This window comes from Halyomorpha halys, unplaced genomic scaffold (genome assembly GCF_000696795.3).
Source record: "Halyomorpha halys isolate HHAL.00 unplaced genomic scaffold, Hhal_1.1 Scaffold383.1, whole genome shotgun sequence".
Taxonomy (NCBI): Eukaryota; Metazoa; Arthropoda; class Insecta; order Hemiptera; family Pentatomidae; genus Halyomorpha; species Halyomorpha halys.
The window spans coordinates 171,949-194,595 of record NW_027105458.1 but is presented as its reverse complement, the minus strand read 5'-3'; the positions used below and the strand labels follow the sequence as shown (position 1 = coordinate 194,595).

The following is a 22,647-nucleotide window of genomic DNA, read 5'->3' as shown; positions in this document are numbered from 1 at the left end:
TTGGACACTGTTGAACATTTTGAAATTATGATGATTCTTCCACCAAAACGTTTGTTTAACGAAGTAGATTGAATGAATTATATGGAAAGGAAGATAAATTGAGTAAAAAGTTTGAATTTTCTATGGCATATAAAATTCCATTTTCTGACTTAGTAATTTTATCGTTCTCCATAGATATCTAGTAGGAAAAATCTGGTTTCTTCTATTTAGATAATCTCAACCCATTATTAAGTGATAGAGTAAATAACTTTTATTGGTATTTAGTCCCCTTGTTCTACATTGATTGTAGGTCATATATGTAGCTTATTTTTCCATAACGTGGATGCCTGGAACTATCCTTTTCTTTTTTAATAATATCTACCTTATCCTATTCTTTTATTTGGAATTAGTGTTCTATCAAATTTTCAGTTTTGGCAGAAAGATTTGTACATTTTGGTTCAAATAACATTTCATAAAGTGCTTTAGCTGTTTGTCAAGGTTTATTAAGCTTCTTCTTGCTTCATTTTTAAATAAGAAGTAAAGATATATTTATGAAAAAATAAGCTAATAATAATAACAAAAATAATTAAATAAATTGTAGATATTATGTAAAACTTTTTTATCTAGCATTTTTTTTTTACAGACTTAATAATATAGATTATTTCTTCATTATAACTCATTTTGACAAAACTGAAACTTTTTAGAATAATAGTATAAAATTGTATTTACTACTAAATTGTAAAGAGGTAAAAATATTCTAAATAAAATTAAAAATCAATGTTATTTTTTGCAGTAATTGTAAATAGAAAATAAATTTTTTTCATATGACTGACCTTATTTTGGAATTTCATAATCTGGTTAAATCACATGAAATGTCAGCTTTGTAGGTGACATATTAAATATCAGTGTAGAACTAGAACAGTACACGTAATTGAAGCAGAACATCAATTTATGTTTATGAATAATACCTTCTATGCAATTTATATTTCGAGGTTAATCTTCCTAAATTTCTAAGGCTAAAAAACTGTATACTCTTCTAAACCAACCAGACTGATCTGTATATTATTCAGTTGTTTTTTTTCAAGAGTTGAATTATTTTATACTTAAAAAAAATATAGTGATAATCAGTGTTTACTGGGAAGTTGATATTTAATGATATCCTAGAATTTATTTTCTTTTAAAGTCAAACTCTATTCCTAATAGTGAATTGAAGAGCTTGTTCAGTAAATATTCGTAGTGAAGCTAAGAAGAATTATTTAATTAATTAGTGAAATGATATTACATTCATTCCACTATTGTTAACCTGAAAAACTGGTATTACATGTGACTCAACCTGATGCTTGTATAGTTGAGAGAAATTAATTTTAAACTGTTATTCATTTCTTTCCAGTTGTCTTGAAATACTAATTTTCGGTTTATCAACAATCTAATGTATAATGATTGTGATTGATTATTAAATGTTAATAATTCATTAATATTTATATCAATTATTGTTATTATTTAGTTTCAGCTCTCTGCCAAAGATTGTTATATAGTCAAAATTATATTTTGCTAAATTAAAAAAAAAAAAATTATATTTTTGGTCAAACAATGGCTAAAACTGTTTATTGAAACAATTTATATTCTCTTTTAGGATTCAGTCCATTTATGGTTTAATGATTAGTTTCAGATGATCTAACCTCTACAAGAATTGGCTATACAGGTCTTTCAAACCAAGTTTCATATGTATAAGTTTATTAAAAGTTACTTTCCAAATGAAGACGCGTTGGTGATGTGAAATAGATGCAGTGCTCCTCTACCATACCTAGGTGCCTTCTATTTATTCTTGACCCCTTCCAGTTTGCGAAGTCACTATTTTATGATCTGCGTTGTAATTCCTTTTTTAAATGCATGAAATAGTATGAAAAGAGTTGCCTCTTTTTATCTTTGATCTCCCGTACTCAGTTCAGAAAGTTCTTTTTGTCCTAGTTGGCCAGTATAATCCCATTGGTAATAATTTGTGTTTGAATTTCATCTATTCATTGAAGTATTGTCATTATTTGAATTTCATTTTTCTACCTTTAATCTTTTTATTAGCTGAAATACCCGGTGTACAAAATTATTTTCTTTTTAATAATCCTTATTTTAGAACCAAAATAGATAACTGAATTCAATTCCGTAATGCGATAATAGCAGTTAGGGCACCTTTAAGTGTGGCCTATATGAGGCAACACAGGTGTAGCATCAGCCATTCTACGCTGTTAAATAGGTTGTTTCAAATCCGAGTGGCCATTTGATAAGAATGGAAATCTAAAATTTATAACTTATATATTTACACTCATTTATAATTCAATAACTAAAATTTATTGAAAGTTTAAAATATTTTTACTAATCTGAATCTTGTTCAATTTCTGATCTATAAGTTTTTGTTTTCCACTTACTCAGTGTCTTTCTTTATCTTAAAATTAACTGACAGTTTTGATTTAGATTACAAGAACTGAATGGAATTTATTTTTGTAGTTTTCTGTTTAAAGCTGAACAAAAATGAAGATTCATTATACTTCAATCTTTGAAAAAAACTAAACAATTTTTCATAAGTTAACATGTTGAGAAACAGGACCCATGATTGTCTATGAGATCAACCAAATATTATGATAAAATTTTTGTTCCTAGCTCTCTACAGTAGTTTTACTAATTTGATTGGTTAGTAACCAATCAACAAACAACCTACTGAACACCATAAAATCTATATATTATTACAATACTGCGGTTGAAATGTAATTAAGAAACACAAATTAGTTCTGTGATTCCTGAAATGTCTTTCATAAATTAGAAATGTATGATATTAATATAGTATTTAGACCATAATTTACACAAATAACAGAAACAAAAAAAGAGTTGGCCCTATGCAATACTTTGAAATTGGGGCGAAGGCATTTATGACACAGGTCATGATGTTAATTTTATATTTTTTTATCTCACTTAATACAAAAAACACAAAAAAGTGTTGACTCAGCTAACAAGTTTGATTTTTTTATCTGGTGACCAGTTTTAAAATCTTAATACAAATTTTTAGTTTGTCCTATGTTTGGATTTGGTTCTTCACTTGTAGAGTGAACTTCACTGAAGAATGATATATTATCTTAATGCATTAGGATAAAAGGCTTTACTCTGAAGTGATGTGATGTATAATAAAAGTGTGTCCTATACATATTTTTAAAATTACTTGTTTCTCTGTTTGATACTTAAGTTAATAAATCTGTTACCTTTATGCTACTTGGAGGCAATCAGATGCCATAGATCAAGCGTGGAGGATATGTTGTGGACAGTTTGAAATATACTCCAAATTATTAATGTTCCTTTTTTCTTCCGTTTTCTTTATTCGGAATGCCTTATTTTTTTTTTTTAAGCAATCGTACATCAGTTACACTATTTTATATTTCAGGGTTTTTTTAATATCCTGTTAAGATACATAAACTGCTTAATCTCCTTCTAATTTCTCTTTCTAATTTTATCCGTTCAATTGAACTTATTTCAATTAATAGCTAGTTCAATAATTTAGGTTAAATATTTTTAAAACATGACTAATCTGTATGATTATTATTTATTACTATTATTATTAATATATTAATGAATATTTATAGGATTAAGAAAATTAAGAATTTTATTATTGACACATTTTTTCTATTTAAGCTGATAAAATTGTTTTATTTATACCTTATTTTATGTATTTTTTAATAAAAAGTCCTATTTTTTAATACTTTGCCAATTTATGATTACCCATGTATTAAAAGCAAATTTCTTCAACTTAAAAAAAAAAAAGTAAATAAATCATTTGAAAAATGATAAATTCATATATGCAACTTTTTTTTTCATGCTTAGAAGACTTATATTTAAAAAAAAAAGCTCTCGAGTTGACCCTGGGTGAGTCTAAGAGTATATTTAAAATAATTTAAATTGAACCTAAAACCTAAGTAATGACCTGTATTGAGAAATTCCCATAACTTGTATTAGACACCTGATTGTAACTTTGTTAACTCCTTTTTCTATTCATTAATGATTAATAATTCCCATTATTTAATAAAATTTTCTGTATTTTTTAAATATTCACGAGCTTACAAAAAAAAAAATGGTCCATGGGCAAAACAGTCAAGCAAAATGTCTGTTAGGTTAATATTTCAAAATTAAAGTGTTGAAATGTAGCTGTCACTATCTTTTTCTCCAGCCTTAATTAATTTAATTCATGTGTAAAATAAACTCTTGGTTTTCAAGTTGTTTACCCTTTATTGGTTTTTGGCATTTTTTTTAAAGGATTCATCTCAAATAATAAATGGTACATTAATTCTTTACTTTAATTTTTCATGAATGAATTTTCCTATGATTACTTAGTCTTATATCAAGTTTTATTTATAAAGCATGGCTGTGAATTTTGTCATGTTTATGATTTTAAGAACAATAAGCTGCTAATAGAAATGAAGATGGTGTGTTTATTGTTGACCGTTGATTCAATATAAGGAGATATTATCTTATTATCTTTTAACACTGATAAAGGACTAAAATTTAGGCTGAAATGTTGGAACAAATAAATTTTAATAATAAGTTTCACTTATTCGTACTACTCCACTGACCGTATCCCTAACCTAATTCTCCTCAGACAGTAGAAATGACTTATTTGACATTTGGTAAGGAAAACTTCCCTCAAAAATTTCCATTTAAAAAAGGAAAGGTTCTGAGCTCAACTTCTCACCCATGAATTGATTTTTCAAAGAGCTAATTATCGGAAGATTTTCAAAAGGAAACATGGACTGATTTCATGGATTCAGAGGCTGTTTAACATATAACAATATCGACAATGAAAAAGTATCATGGAATTAACTCGTGAAGTATCTCCTAGTTGGAAATATATCATAATAAATATATAATATTGTTTTACATAATGCAATATTAATAGTCTAGCTATATTGCTTATTATACATTCAAGTAATATAGCTAGCCTATTAATATTGTTTTACATAATGAATCACAGTGTATATTGAAAAGTGGGTTCTAACTTTATTATTAACATTTTATTCCAGGCATTGGTAGATGCAAAAGGGGGTAAATCTAAGTTTGAAAATATTTCAGGAATCTCAAAAATATGCATGATACAAGGATTTATTCCTTTTCTGAAGCTCAAACCAAATTTTTAATGTAAAACTAGATTGAATTTAGTACATATTGAATATGAATTTCAGAGGAGCTGGGTGGCTCAGTGAGCAAGGCACTGTGCTACTAACTTCAATGACCCAGGTTCAAATATGGCTGTGACAGATAATTATTTATTCTGTTACTGTTGCTACGAGTCAAGCCTGTGGGTCCAGCCCAGCCTCATAAAGTGGGTACCCTTGATCGGGACAAATTTTGTGGTTGAGCATGATGAATAAATCAGCTCCTTGCTCACTGTACTGAACCCATGTGGTGTAGCGGTACTGATTTTCATTTTCAAGTATGAATTTTGGAAGGGGTTAAATCTCTGAATTAAGCATATTCCTTTGTTTCCTTAAAATTTTGAGTTATCCCCTTTTACATCTCCCAGTTTCATTTCAAAAAGAATCTTAAAGTTATGTTCAAAATAACATCACATTCCTAAGCCTGAACCTATACCTCATTCTGTATACAGCCCTAATATCACCACCCCCTTGGATTATTATTCCTTTAAATCAATTCTCCTGAGAAATAACTCTTGGTTTAATTAATATCATATTTAAGCAATGGAATTTAAGAATTCTTAGCTTCCAAATCTAGAAGTTAAGAGATAGTTGAGCCTGTGGACCATTATAAATCTGGAGTATCCCATTTATTTAAACATTCATTGTAGAAGTTTTATTGTGATAATCACGTAACTGTTTGTTATTAATAAAGTTAAAAGTTATTGTTACCGTGAGGCGATTCTTCAAGTGTAATCATAGCATGAAATTAGTCTTTTATCCAAATAAAATTAAACATTTATGTCTTTATTATGATAATATTAATCCTTTTTCACTTCTAATCCCTTCTTCTATTTTTTTTCTTTATATTTATTTCATTAAAATTTTAAAGATATCCATCATTTTTATTTATTTCTATTTTCAAAAAACCTTATGTGAAGTACAATAAATTTAGATCCTCTTTTCTCAAAAAAAAAAAAGTAAATTTAATTAAATCAAAACTTTCATTGTTTAGAGTTTCATATAGTGGTTTTTGTTTTTCTATTTATACTTATGGTAGCATAAAATTTATTTTATTTTTTACTTTATTAAATCCCCTTATTCTAATAATTTAATATTAATCTATTATTGTTACTTTTTATAAATTTATTTCAACATTTTCAATGTATCCTGATCATAACTTGTTAATAATTATGGTGTTTTCAATACCCTATTTGTTGTTCTTTAATTAAAATTGTATTTTTATAAGCTATCAAATTTATACTGATAATTATATGAAGTTTACTTTAATTTTTGATTCTTTTCATTTTGAGATTATTATTATAAGAATCTGTTTTAGTGTCAGCGTCATGCGGGTCGATGGTGCTTGCGGGGGTGGATTCTCCGAGCCGGACCTCTCCTGTGGATCGGATGAATCAGAGTCATTCCTCCCCTCACACTTTCCGAGACCAGCGTCAGCGCACAGGTCTGCACCATTCTTATAAACAGTATAATACAACCTCTTCACAGACAGACATTGTTGATTTTGTAGAACAAATAGAGGCAGAACCAGAAGTTCATACACCCATTTTTACATGGCATCGTTCGGCTAGCTGTAAAGAGCTTCGTAAGCCACAAGAACCTGTTGAAATAGAGAAACCACAGGCAAAATATGAAAGAAATTTTATTATCGCTGGTTCTAAAACCCCTTCTCTCGATAGGAGTGGTATAGAACAAGATGCCAAAGTTTACTCAAGCAGTTATCCTGGAACCACAAGCTCACTCTCTACCGAGAGCGCTGATGAAATAGAACCTGGTGGTTCTGTTTTAGTGATGGACACCGGTAGTTCTCGTGAGTTCAGTCATGATGATTTAAGCCATGATTCTTATGAATTATTAGAGCGTGAAGCAAAAAGTTATATTCATAGTAGGTCATGTTCTTTAGGTTCTAGCGGGGAAGTTTTACCTGATGATGAAATATTTGTCATCGAAGATTATAAAGATGATGTTGAAAAACGTTTAGGTTATGTTGAACCACGTTATAGAGATATAGGTTTTAATGAATTTAATGAAAAATGTAAGTTAGGATTTGCGAAAAACAGGGAAAAGAATGTTGAATTTGATGAGTTTGATGCCAAATGTAAGCCTGGTGCTGTGATTGGTTATGAAGAAGTGGAACGTTATCCTGTCGAAAGAACAAAAAGTGAGCCATATGTTTCTGACTTTTGGAAAGTTGCTAGGCAGCACAGGAAATTATTTCATCAAAAAAGCTTTGATTATACCCCAACTGAAAGTATCGATTCTTCTGAAGATAGAGGACAAGCAAGTAAGAGTACAGCAGATATTCCTTACACATTATACAAACGTCAACAGATGAATGGTACCTCCTCAATTTACGAATGCCGATCTCCAGTTTCTCCTAGAAAAAGTCCAGATAAAAGGCTAACTGTCGATTCTGAAAAGAAAAAATCTTTAAAAACGAAAAATAAATTATCCAAAACAAAACAGGATTCAGATTTAAATTCACAGGATTCTGGACTTTCTCTGAGTTTAGGAGCTGAAAGTGTGGATGATTTAGTCGATCAAAATTCTAAGAATAATGCCTTAAATTTGAAACCAGAAGGCAAGTATGGAGGATTAAAGGAAGACATTCCTAAAGCTCCCAGAATCTCCACAGTCAAAAAAGATCTTTTAAAAGTGAAAAGTGAAGATGGCCCAAGAACTAAAGGAGTTCTTGTAAAGACAAAAGCTCTAAGTGCTGATTCTGATTTAAGGAAGACACCATCTTTTGAGAGAAATCCTCCTGTGGAAGTTATAAAAATCGATTCACAGGATGGTGAAGGTATTGTAATTTGCAGTTCAGATGATAAAAATATATCTGTTGACACTAGTGACCCTGACGTAATAATTGTTGAATATAAAACTAGTAGAAAAAGAGCTTTTCAGAAAAGAGGTTCCTCTGACAGTAAAAGTTCAATAGAAAAGAAAGTGAGTAGTTTTGATTCTCAAAGATCAGATAGTGATACTAGCCGTCGTAGAGATAAGTTAAGAGATTGGAAAAGTGAATCTAGTTCTAGCTGTGATTTGCCTGAAAGGATAGATTTCAGGAGAGAAAGGTTCAGTAAAGAAATAAAAACAAGTATAGAAGGAAAAGTTGTGAGAGAATCCAAAGAGGAAAAAGAATTGAAAAAACAACGAAGTGAAGAACTGGAGCGAAAGAAAGCAGAAAAATTGATTAAGTCAAAATCTGAAAGCCTTGACAGAAATATGGACAGGGATACTAAAGTTCCCTCCTTAAAGGCACTAAAAGAATTCAAAGCTCATGGTTATTGTACATGTGATCACGAAACTTCTTTTGAAAAACAAAGATCTTTTGAAAAAAAAGGTAAGAGCATGGAAGCTCTCATAGAGAACAAAGATGAGCACCAAGAAATTGAAGTTGGTAAAGAGAGCTCGGAGAAAAAATCTATAAAACCAGTTTTGGCCAGCAATGAACAAAAAACTATTGTTGACATCAATAAGGAACAGATTTTGAAAGGAAACCTACCTCGGAGAGAAATTGATTCTGAAACCAATGATGAAAATGATGATGTTTTTTTAGATGTGAAAAAAAGTGATGTTACTATAAATAAAGTGCCTGGAAAAGAATTGAAAGATACTACCGAAAAAAACATCACTTCAAGTAGTAATACTAAAACTAAAATTGATGCAAGTACTCAGCCTCACAGTTTCGAAAAAAAAGCATTGTCAGAAACTAGATCTGGAAAGGTTGATGAACATAGTTTAACATTAGATTCTAAACATGATACTAAAAGAAAAGTTGATAAAAAGGCAAAACCTGATTGGAACCTCATTTCTTCAGAAGTTATCATTATTGAACAAGACATTGTTATTATAGAGAAAGATAAAAAAAATCTCCACTATGATAAAAAAGAGGCCCCACCCACTAAAACAAAAGTTCCTACAGACTTATCTTTAGATCTTCAGCCACCCGTTCTTCTTGAGAAGCCAAGTCCTAAAGATGATCCTACAAAAAGTGTGAAAGATTCCAAATCTGAAAAGCAGGATATGACAAAACAAGTGACATCTCCAGAAATGGTTTGGAAAAAGTTTGGTGAGTTAACACCTATAGCTAAACGGGAACGTTCGCCTATTCTTTTTGCTAGGTTGGGTTTCTCAGAAGGATCTGCTTTCTCACCAACACATTCACAATCTCCAGCAAGTTCACGTAGAGCAAAATCATTAGATGCTCCCGTTGTTTCTTTGCATAGATTACCTCCTATAACTTCCTTTTCTAGCAAAGATGATACTTTAGATAATGATGAAGGGATAGAATTAGAAGAAAAATCACTTCGAGGAATAAAACCCATTCAAAAAGAATACGTTATTGAAGAAGAAGAATTGAGTAATATATCACCTGTTGTCCAAAACACTCCAGTAAACCTTGATATCATTAAAAAAGATGATTTGGAGACTGCTCCAGAAAATTCAGTACCTCTCACAGAAAATTTGGAACATAAAATTGTTGAAGTTGACCTTCCTGTGACCAGTTCAGAAACATTACCAAGTACTGCTGAAATTTGTCAAGAGAACTCTGAGCAGCGTTCTGGATCTCAGGTTCCTTCTCCTTTAATAATAAATGATAAACCTCCATCAGAGTCAATAAATACTGATGACGATACCAAGTCGAGTCCTTGTACAGTTGCGGAGATATCTCCTGATTTTAATAAAATCTCTCCTATTGACAAGACTAATCTGAATTTTCTGGATTTAAGTGATCAAGATCAAGCCCTACCTGAGCCCAAAAAACTCCATTCCCATTTACTTAAAGATATGGACAAACTGTCAAATGCCAGTGATGAACAGAAAGTACCAGAATCAGATTTTTTCTATGAAAGCCCCAGAAAACCAAGTGACAGTTCAGAATTTAAATATGATGACTTAGAATTCATGGAGTGTGAGCAGCAGCTTGATATTGAAGAGTCCATCCCTTCTCCTGTACCAGATAATTTAGTTGTTAAGCAACAGTTGAGCCCTTCTAAATGCATCAATGAGGAAACTCAATCGGATCATACAGCAGGAGGAGAATCTTTGATGCAGCTGTCCCCAGATCCAGTCAGAAAAAGGTCTGGTTCTGATATTCTGGAAAGTGATATAAATGAACCATCGACAGAGAGGCGGCCTAGTACTCGCCAGGAAAGGCTTGATTCTTTCAAGAACACAAAGAGTTATTCTGTCGATATATGGACATCTGAAGAAACTGATGTACCTGGCATACCTACTGTTGATATAGAAGAAGTTGATTGGGGTAATGATGATGACGCTTTTGCACCAGATCCAATTGAAGCTCTAAAAGAACACATGTCTCCTAAGGATGTTAGCTTTTCTGAGAAAGATAAGGAAATTTTTAATACTCCAGATACCTGTAATGATAAGGAAAATTTATCTGGTGAAGAAATATTTGAAGAATGTGAAGAAAGTAGCATTCCTATCAATGTTTCTGAAGAAACTGTAAAAAATAAGGAAGTAGAATCCAATTCAGAAAAAACAGAATTCAATTTTCCAGTTGTCGAAGACATTATACCATTATCTGAAATATGTGAAAAAATTGAAGAGCCAGCCCAAGTGGATACGAAATTGATACCACCTAAACGTAGTTTTGATGAAGATGCATCTAGTTCTTCAAGTATAAAACCAGAAAAAAATTCTTGGGTTCCTTTTTCTCTTGAAAGCTCAGGATCATCTAGTTTAGAAGAAGGTATTTTTCCTCCTGATGATTGTTCTCATTTTGCTGATGAAGAAGAAGGAAGTAGTAATTCTACAAAAGAAGAGTATCAAGGATTTGGTTATTCTGTGGTAGGGGCTGAATCATTGATTGGTAGCTACACTGGAGGTGTTTTTGGCTTATCGAGGACTTTGTCAAGAATATCTGAACGGAGTACTACTTCTGAACAAGAAAGGTCTGATCTCGAAGATGATCTTTCTACTAAGCCATCATCTAGATCATTATCAGTTGAGGATGAATCTCTTATGTCGAGTGATAGACAGCCAAGCTTATCATCTGATCCTTCTACCAATCCTGAAATAGAAGAGCATCCGTTGCCTCCTTTACCTCCCGAACCTCTAGGTTTTAAAATACCCCCACCTCTTCTTAATCCTGAAGATGAGTGGCCATCTCCTCCTAATTCCTCATTTGAAACTCCTATCATTAGTAATGTGGAGGCTTATTTCATGGAATTCAAACCTGAAGAAGCCACGAAAGTTGTAATTCCTAGAGAAGTGAAACAGTTCGATAGTTCCTCTGATTCAGATTATGAAAACAAAACATTGCATGAAGATGATGCCCCTGAATCATCGACAGTTGAAACTACAGTAAAGCTCGCTGTCAAGCATAAACGTCAGACGAATTCTAGCGATACATCCCTGGGAGTATCAGACTTTTCAAGTAGTACAAGTACAGTCAAGCTTCAGTATTATTCATGTACTGTCAAATCAGATGACAGTTCACTCGCTGAATTCGGATCATCATTGTCTACTGAAATGCTGGCATCATCCAGGAAGAACTCTGACGATTCCGTTTGCTTAAGAAGAAGGAGCTACCATGCTCCCCAGCGATCTTTTGATGACTATGACTCTCCTTATAGTGAGTCTGATGAAAGCTCAAGGCATCAGAAAAGAAACTATATGAATTTGCCTAGTCCCACTAGCGGTGGAAGTGGTAGCCTTACTCCCAAAAAAGGTATGAAACAAGAAAGAAGAAAAGAAGAACGAAGACCAGGAGTTAAGTCAATAGCTAGATCTAAATGTTATTCTTATTATTCACTTGCTAGAAGTCCGCCTAGTGACGGATCTTCTTCATCATTGGAAATGGGAGAACCACCAACTACCCCAAACACAATACCAAGGGTATCAAAAAGAAGAAGGCATGTTCCGCCATCAAAGAGGAGACATAGGGCTTCGGCTGATATTGATGTCAGAGATGGACATCTCATTTCTGTTTCAAGTCCATCGGTTGTGGCCTATGGTAAATGTCATGGAAGAAGTGAATCTAATAGGTCTCAGATGTCAAAGCAATCATCAGTTTAATTGAAATTTATGTTTTAATTGTTATTAACACCAACTCTTTATTTATTTATTATTAAGGGAGTAATATTATGAAATGCTCATACTGTAAGGCTGTCTTAAACTGCTCAAAATTAAAAGGTCAGATCCTGAAGTGTATTTGGACACAAAATAACTGACTTTTTTAATTACTATATTATTGATTGACGGAAAGCAGATAGAACATGATCATTCATTACTAAGATGTATTATTTAATGTTTTTTTTATTATAATCATTGGCTTTAATCATCATTATGACTGTTAATTACTAAAAAAGAAATTAAGTACCTCTATAGTGAAAAAGAGTGAGTTATAAGTATTGTAAGATAGTTAATTATGCAATAAGGACGAATTATTTATATATATATACTCTTACCGTTAATGTAGTAGAGGAAAGTTTAGTTAAGTTGTTGCTATTAAGAAAATAATGAATGATTTTAATGTTTATAAAATTACATACATACAAGTGAACTATGATTTCACTTTCTTCATAGTTTTTTTTTTTTTTTATTTTAAAGTAAGATTAAAAATTAGAAATTGATTCAAGAACCAGAACGTATGGTTTCAATAATTGGGCGGGCATGTTTCTGTACAGTTGTTTAAATGATAAGTGACTTAAAAATAATTCCTATAATTGTGAGCTCTGAGGGACATTTTTATAACTGCTTGGGTATTAAATTTTTTATATAATATTATAAAATGTATAAATAATCTTTGAATGGCACTAATATTTACTATATTCTGTTGTCTTAACCGTTACAATATTTTTAGTTTTTGAATAATATCTGATAAATAATTTCTGGTTTATATTAAATTTGTTTCTATTGGTCCATATCGGAGAATCAATCCTGAAAAACGTTGAAGCATATATTAAAATAAAGTTATCACTTAGAATGTGCATTACAGCCTCCTTGTGGCCTAAGTTTAGAAATTTTTAACTAATCGTGTAGCATTTTTGTTTATTTTACTGTTACTTTTGATGTTCAAAACTGATTTTTTTTTTTTTTTCCAACTTATAATTTCAATGATGATGAGCGGATGATTATACATGTTTATGTGACTTTTTATGTTTATGATAACTTCAAAATCTTTTTACATTTCAATCATTCATCATTTATTTACTTTTACTCTGAAGTCTTAATCTAGTATATACATAAGCAATTAATTTAATAGTTATCCTTATATTAATAAAAGTAGTCTAACTCATTTTCTTTACAGTTTATATAATTAATGCCTTAAATTTTAAATCACGTTACTGTAAGATACATATATTGTAATATGGCATTTAAATGGGGCCTTATTGAGTCAGGTATATGTTCTTTGAATACTATTGGAAGCATAGAATTATGTTGAGAGCTTTATTATTTTTATTAAATTTATTTTGTGTTTTATTGTTTTGGTTTTTAAAATATAAGAATTTTATAACATTATTAATAATTTGTTTTTAACAAGTATGCCTGTAACCATAAATTGTTTAGATCATGGGTTCTTAATGTTTTTTGTTTCACAAATACTTTTGCCAGTTAAACTAGGAGTGATGATACTGGGAAAATTATTTAAATGTTGGTTGGTATGTATATATCCAATTGTTGAGAAGTACGTCAAACTATTTCTTCAAACTCTATTTGCTACTAGGAAATGAATACAATCTACATATCATCTTCATCTTATTCATGATGAAGGTCCCCTTTAAGTCTTTTCATGAACTCTACAAGGCAAGTTTTAGGTTAAGAACCTGTGGTTTAAATAAACTTAACTACAAACTATTAATTATTTAAATTTAATAGAACACAATTTACTTTCTGTTTGAGTTGATTTTTTAAGATCATTTATAAAATTATGTTCCTTTTACTATGCGTTGCTTGTGAGTGTTTCGAACATAGTTCAAGGAGTAGTGTTTGTTCACTAAAAGGATTTTGGTGTGGCCCGCAATATCATTTTAAAAATAATGTTTGCCAATATATGCATATGTGTGTGTATAAGATTCCCATACGTGCACACTGACACAGGTATGTAAATATACCTAATAATTCACATGGTTGAGTTGAAAATTTGAAATTTTCGAATAGTTATCTCAAATTGTAATTGAGATTTAAGTAATTGTAATACAAATTATTTTAATGCTCAATAGTAAATAGGAACTATTTCTTGTTTTTTTATTTTTTTATTTAACATTTTATGGTTATATTATTATAAAATTTTAATTGCTGAATCAGACTACCTGTAAAAAAAAAAATGTTTAAAATATTAAAATATAAAAAAATTTTAAGCGACTATCGATTATGTAAAAATATATTTATAATAACAATGAGTAGGTGAGTTTTAATATTTCAATAATGTATAGATGTATTCTGGAATGTTGTATATTAAGGATTTGATATATAATTAACAAGAGTTACTTGCACTTTTTTTTTAGAGTAGTGTATACATGGAACATTATCAAAGGATTTATTTATTACTGTTATTTATTTTTTCTGCCAGGGGTTAATCTAGCAAATTATGCTTTATTTTTATTTATCTTAGTCTTCATATTACTTCTATTCATCTTTAATGGTTAATAGATTTTTTATGTAATGTAGAAGCTTCATTTTATATATTTTGTGGGAAAAAAGTAATATTCTATTTCCGTTTTGTTCTTTACTCGATATCCCTCTGTATATTAAATGGAAAATAGTGGGAAAAAAGATATAAACTTAAATTTATTGATCTTTTTGTAGCACTGTATCTATTTTCAACTGGGTCACAGTAATGTATATCTAAAAAAAAATATTTATAGCAATTTTTTTCCCAATACTTTTAACTTTAGATGTTTTATTGACTGATGATAGTTGCTATAAATTTTAAAAAAATCAAATTTGAGTTGTTTTTATGATTTAATAATATATGTTTACTTGATTTATTTAGTTACAAAAAGTTAAAGAGGTGGGTAAAAGAAAATGAGGTACATTTGTAATTTTAAGTTAAATCTCAGGCTTGTTTGTTCCTCTCTAAGAATTCCACTAATAAAACAAAACTATGACTCTTTTCTATGTCAATAACAGAAGTCGTTGATCAGTTCTGTAAATTGGATGCTTAATCTATTTGAAGCGTTAAAGTATCAATTTATAATACAAATGAAATTCTTGAAACAGAATGATAAAAAAGAAAAAAAAAACAGGGTTAAAAAAAACTATATATATTTCTAAAAATGATTTGAAGAATACATTTTTATTTATTTAATTTTCTCTGGCCCCTGGGATTGTGATGAATGGTGTTTGTTGTAATTTAGTAATTCAATCTATTGTATAATATTTCTTACCAATCAGAGGTTGATTGTTGGAAGATTGATGTTTCCGTAGATATGTATTACACTACGCTAAAATGGTTAATTAAATGTATATAGTGAATTAAATGTGCCAAGTAAATCTCGTCTTCCAACAATTTTTGAAATATTTAAAACAAAAAGCAAAGTTTTAATAACAAAGCCATTACTAAACAAAGTTACAGACGATTGTTTTCTTCGTGGCATATTTCAATATACTAATTTTAGTATCTTTAAAAATTTAGATATAAAGATTTTGTTTATTAGAAAAGATTGTTGCTTCAAATGGATGGAATACTAATTATGAATATGTGATTACATTAGTTAATACACACCCATATATGTGTACCCATATTGTATCTGTCTGTATGTACACAAATACACATTATATAAATTGACTAGTTTGGATGAATATCAGTTATAGATGAAATGTAACTAAAAAATTAGCCTCTTAAACTTTCTTTTTTTATTGTCCGGATTGTCAATGACTAACTAAAAATAAATAGTGATAATTAGTATACTATTGAATCAATATCAATATGAATATCACCTATTTATTTTATAATGTGTGCTAATTCTTGATTATGTAATCACCAAACCTTTCATACTTCAGTTTTTCATCCATTTGCATTAATTAAAAAAACTTATTTTTAGCAAAGTCATAATTTTTTCTAATTTAATTTTTGTTAGTATCCCAAAATTTTATTATTTATGTGATTTGTTATTTGTAATTATTTATAAAATAAGCTTTATAATTTGTAAATATTTCACCCTTGAGTGCCAAGAATTTTGACATTTTTTTTTATACCACATTGTATTTTCATATTTAAATTTAATTAGAAAATTTAGAAAATAATAATTTAAATACATAATAAAAAAATTTGGTAAAAAATAATTCATGTTTTAAGGATAGATTTGTTTTGCAATCATTTGCTGGATGATCAAGGTTTCATTTTATTGTACTTGTTGGGTATATTATCTGCCATCTTTTTTAAACTACTCAAAACTGAATAGGGATACTAGTGAAAAAGATATTCCTTTAATATTATTGATTCTAAATGTGTTTATTATTTATTAAATAAAAAATTCATGTTTTTAAATGCAAAATTAATAATAATCGATATCAATAACATTAAAAATAAATTGCATATTATTTGTTTCGTTTTTAAATTTGTTTGTTTTCAATCAGCCTGTTTTTAATAATGAAAAGGCAACATCTTTTATTGGGGAAAAAAAATTGTTTGAGTTTTGATTTTCTTAAACCAATATAGCAGGAATGGGTTTTTTACAAAGTTTAATTTCACAAACTTTAAATCGTCAAAGGGAAACAGGGGATGTTAGAATACCAGGACGTGGTTTCCAAAAATGTTACTACTTCAAGGCAGGGGAGAAATATAAATATATGGAGAAATATTTGCCCTAGTATGATGGACATGGATGAAGAACCTCACTGTTTCATACTCGTATGACTAATGCAAATGCATACACCAGTGTTAACACTTGTATGAAAGTGATTGGGTGACTTTAAAAATGGCTCAAATTCAAAGAGTTTACAGTGAGCTTCATTAATGCCTGAAACCTCAACAATTTGATGACTGTTTTTGGTAAAGGTTGTTTGTGGTGGTTGTTATGGGAAGAATTTATGTGGGTGACAGTATGGTCCTTCATATCAATGATGGGACACTGAGAGAAGATCAATGTTGTGAAGAATTAATTATATGAATTATAATTAATAATTATTATTAATTATATGAATGAACATCCGCTAGAGTGTTGCTTGCCCCAAGATTTTATTTTTCTGAATCAAGAAACAATAATTTTTGACACACTAGTAAATTTATGAAAGAAGTCTCCCCCTGCATCCATGTTCTCCAGACTTGAACATATTTGGAATACTTCTCCAAACTGCAAAGTGTTCTTGTGGAATCTAGCAATATCATAAACACTATGGAATGAATATGCATGGCTTTGCCGATTAGAATTCTCCAAAGAGAATACTTTACCATCGAATAAAAATAAAATTATTTTAAAAATTTATTCATTTTTTTTTTCAATTATTTTCCTAAGATTTCCTAAATAGTAAAGATGATTTTAGTTTTAAACATTAATACAGAAAAATTAAGAACATATCCCTCTTCATTTTTGTGTAATTTATTATTATAAATGAGATTTATTTCTTTTGTATGAAGTTAGCAATTGCAACAGTTGTGATTTCAGCCATGGAGGAGAGCTTGGCTGATCACAACTGTTGTAATAATGGACACTGAAAAAGATAATATCTTTGAAAATTATAGTCTGTTTTTTTTTTTTTTTGTTTTTTTTGTTATTTTTGACTTTTAAAAAAGAATTTTTATATTGCCAAGTGTAAATAAAATACTCATTATATTGTATGTCCTTGGATGTTTTTAAATAACAAAACTGTGATTTTATTAATTTAAATAAGTATCAACATTTTATGTTTTGAGCAGATATTGTGTTTATCATTTTTTGATACAGTTTCTTCTATTGTTACAAATTCAAATATTAATGTCACGAAGAAACCATTCAGCTTCAAATTCTATTTATATTGTAAATTGTTATAAATATTCTGAAAACCAAAACTAAAAACATTTGTATGATTGGTATAAAAAGTAGCTGATTACGACTTTGTTTTCCCTCGAATTCCTTTCAATAGAAAAATACCGCCTCATTTTTAAATGGATCACTTAAATGTATTACAGCGCCATGTTATATTATTGTAGATAGATTTAATATTTTTCATATTTGTCTTTCATTGTCGTGTTATTATCAACCGATAGTTAATTTTAAACTATATTTTTAATGTTATCAATGTTGTTTTTTTATGATTGTTTCATTTTCAATAAAAGACTAAAAAATGAATATGTTCTTGAATATTTTTTAAAATTAATATAATTAATTATTTATTTTAATAAGTGCCTCATCAGCTTGGATCTGAAGTGAGTACTATTTTAAAGTTGTCGAAAAAATATAGGTGCTGCTTGAGAGAGTATTTTTATTTGAATTTTATTTAGTTTTATTTTATGTATTATGCTAGTCTAGTGATTCCGAACATTTATTTCTTTATCCCTGTTATTTTATTTATTATTTTTTTTTTTTTCATTGTGTAAATATTTTTCATTAAACTTCATAACTCACAATCTTAATGGTTTATTAAAAATTGTATTTTTTTTTTTGTAACCCAAGTAAATAATAATTTAAAATTAACTTTCATTGGTTAATGAAATATTAACCCAGGCACAGTGCACTAAAGTTTTATTCAAAAGTATGAAAAGAAAACCTAGGAATTAATTTAGTAAAGAATTAAAAAAGGATTGATTTTATCTAAAGCAAAATCATATTGGAATTTTGTAGTTATGATTTACTTAATGAATAATATTTTTGTCTACATTTTATTTTTTTTATGATTGATATAATTTTAAATTACGAAAGAAGAAACTGTGTATCCAAAAACCGAATAAATAATTGGAACCAGATTTTCAAAAGAGAGTTTTGAGGATCAAATGAATGTTTCAATGTACAAATAATTTAGTAAAGACATTTTGTAAAACCCTTATAATTTTGTGTATTTTTAACAAATTTATCATTATCATTAAAAAAGAAAAACTGTGTTATTAATGGCTTCTGCTCTTAATTTTAATGACTGTTGAATTCAATTGATATTTGTTTATATGTTTTTATTATTATTTTTTTACTCTTTAATTTAAAATTACCAATGCATCTGATTTCATTCAGTGATTTTGTTTTCAAATCAATGTTTCGTCCTCAAAACTTTTGATTAGTAGAAGTCGAACAATTATTTTTTTAAAAAAATTAGATTTTGGATATTCATTTCTTTTACTAATCCCCTCTCCTGTATTATACTTTGTTACCAAGTAGATTAGAAATTATTGTTTCCTTTATTATTATAATATTTTGATTTCATTATTAAACAGCTATTACTGAAACAAAATCCTTAATTACTCATGATATTTACTTTTATACTCACAATAAAAATAAATGTATATGAATTTATTTATAGATACATCTATTTAGTTATATAATAATTTTTTACTATTTTGCTGTGCAAACAAAATTTTTTATTAACTTAAAATTAAAGGGCTTTATTATTTCATAATAGCTGTTTGAATACATAGCTCCTCATATATTATTAATCTATTTTTTTTTAAAAGTATGATGATTTAAATGTATTGATCAATTTTTAATGAAAGGTCCTATTTACTCAAAACATACCTTGTATGAAAACATGTGTATTATGGTATATCAAGTTGTGTTCCTTAGAATAATTCAATAGATATTTATATATTTTTTATTTGGTTTTTCTTGAGATTTTATATTAATTTATGTTTATTAAGTTTGATATTATTTATTTATTATTTTAAAATTGGACATCAGAATCATCATACTTTATATGAAACATTTTCATTGAGCTTTTCTGTTTCATCTCGGTGTTATTTTTCATTAGGTTCTTGTTTCCTTCATAAGAAAGTTTTTTGTCAACAGATCTACCGATTAAAGAGAGTTTTTGCTGTATAATAAATTGCTCTTATTTTTATTCTATCTCAAATTCTTATTATAGGTCATAATATATGATATCCTACTTGTTACATAATATCATATCCCAAAGAACAGTGTTGTAAATCTAAAGGGATCAACTTATCAGTAAATTTTTAAAAAAATATTATGTTCAAATCTCAAAATTATACAATTTTCTTTGAAAGGTTTCTTGGTAAGTAGATTGAATATACGGAAAGTAGAATAATAATTGCAAATGACTCATCTTGTTTGGAGAGTCATGTAATTCACAGGTACAACATTAAATAACATTATTTACTTCAGAAAAGTTTGGGGCTGTTTGTACCTGAAAGAGAGTGCCAACTTTGACTTCCTCGCAACTATATCAGTGTCGGTTCAAATCCGGCCTGTAGGGTCAACTTTAATTTTTGTTGCAGTCCCATGAAATGAAAGCTTTACCTGCACCATGGTTAGAATAGGGTGATACCCTGTAGATTACTTCCCCCTCCCCCATGTCATAAATGACCAGGAAGGAGGTCATAAAAAAAAAGTTCTGACAAACGGATTAGTACACTCTAAGTAACTACTCTTTACTTAATTAAAAGAAGGTGCCTTTTATATAATTTTTTCATAGTCAAATGGATCTTTTTTTTCTCTTATTTTTTTTCTTTGGGATATCCGATATGATTATTATTTATTAATAACTTTTATATTCAGTTTATGAATGTGTTTTTATATTAATAATTTCACTACTTTTAATTAAGATTGTTCATATTTCAAATGTAAAGTTATGATCAGCTCAATGAAATAGTCCTACTTTAAATTTTTTTTCTTTTTTTGCATTATAATTATATATTTTTTTTTTTTTTAATTTTAAAAAACAAATTACTTATGTTTGTTTTATGTGATATATAGTTGCTGTGGTTGAAGTTGAAGACAACAGAGCCAACTCGCCAACGGACAAGAGGATCCTGAACAATACCCCAAATCATAAATTCAATAATATCAATGTCATTACCTCAACACCCAAGCTTAATGGGGTTTCCATCTGTTCAAACAGGTAAAATTTATTTAATGTCAATTCATATTTTCAATAAATTATCCCATAATTAGTTAAAAAATTTAGTTAATAAAGTTTTATTATATTTTTTAAGAAGGTAGTCTCTTGAGTATACTGGTATTGGTCCTATGTATAAGACATTGAGGGTTCCGATTCATTGAACTTCTTAAGTTTTCTTTTCCAAAGAGGTTAGATTTGAAATTAGGTTCATTTATTCTTCTTGGTTAATAAAATATTTGGCTGGACTAGAAAAATGTAATTAAGGTCATCAGCTGTTATTTATTTATTGCATTACAATACTTGGGATAACATTAATGTTTGTTAGGGTATGTTTCTTAAATTTGGTAGGTAGATTTTGTTAACATCTGACAATTATGTGTCGAATTTATATTTACGAGGCTCCTCAATGGAATATAAGCATAATGACATTATAAAATTAAATTAAGATCAGAGTGAAAAGAGTATTATAATATTAAATACATAAATAACATTAAGCTTAAAATTAAATTACGATCCAATAAATCTGATCAAATTTTTAAAATTCCAAAAAAAATGCTGATTAATTAAATTAAAAGTATAAATAAATAAATATTTTACAATTTCTGAGATATGTAAAATTAGTAAACAAAAAAAATGACTAAATAAGCATTCCATTAAATGAAAAAAATTACAAGACTAATTTGAATATAGAATTAATTTGTACCTTATTAGGCAGTTTTTGTATCTGCACTGCTTTTAGCCTCAGCACGCTACTGTGGTCCTTCATGCACAGTCAAGTGGTCTCTTTATTTTTTATGATTTATTTACATTTTCAATTACTATTTGTTTTAAAAAGTTTATAGTGGATTTCCTTTCATTTTCCTTTTACTTAAATTTTATGAATCTTTTTATAGTGAACTAAACTCCCCTGAACTGAGTCCCCTTAAAACATTGAAAGATGATTCTCAAAGGATTCAAGGTAGCGGCGATACACTTGATGGAGAAGTAAAGAAGAAGGTATGTTCAATTTATGTGTATTTAAACAAAATTTATTAAACTATGAATTTAGTTGTTTGCTGAATAGATAATTAGTATGACAGTAATGCCAATAATATTCCTAGTAGTTGTCCCTTAGCTCCCACTGAAGCAAAGGGGTCATTATGAAGTTTTCCACTGATTTCTAAAATTTGCATTATTTTTCATGAATAGTCTTTTTGCTCTGTATCAAAGTTCATTAGAGGGATTTTTGGTACATTTTATATCTGTTTCATAACCCGTAGAATTATACGGGTTTTGAGGTATTGGACATGTCTTAAATATTTTAGTTCTAAATTTTTTTAGTTATTTGTATTATTGGTGACCTACAAATTATTTGACAACCTTCTGTTTAATTATATGAATGAATTTTTTATGCCCTTACTGTTGCACATATAAATAATATAAAATCTGCCAATTCTACAGTCAAGTTGGCATTGGCTTTCCTGTAACCTTAGCAAATTTGAAAATTAAGATAGTACAAAAAAATATTTTGACATTCAAAAAAAAAAAA

The 22,647-nt window shown here is 28.7% G+C and overlaps 2 protein-coding genes across 3 annotated transcripts in view; both read left to right on the top strand.

Annotated features, from left to right (window-relative positions):
* The window catches only part of Cdep (Chondrocyte-derived ezrin-like domain containing protein), a 222,933-nt gene that overhangs the window by 191,392 nt on the left and 8,894 nt on the right, over positions 1-22,647 (top strand). For both annotated transcript variants that reach the window (XM_067051436.1, XM_067051432.1), the window contains exons 15-17: positions 6,484-6,609; positions 20,975-21,119; positions 22,013-22,115. In XM_067051436.1, the coding sequence (XP_066907537.1) occupies positions 6,484-6,609; positions 20,975-21,119; positions 22,013-22,115 (374 nt within the window). The remainder of the gene's footprint in view (positions 1-6,483; positions 6,610-20,974; positions 21,120-22,012; positions 22,116-22,647) is intronic.
* Positions 6,615-19,323, top strand: LOC136796768 (putative leucine-rich repeat-containing protein DDB_G0290503; the record flags this gene model as incomplete). Its single annotated transcript, XM_067051424.1, has 1 exon — positions 6,615-19,323. A coding segment is annotated over one exon (5,595 nt), but the record flags the coding sequence as incomplete, so codon positions are not given.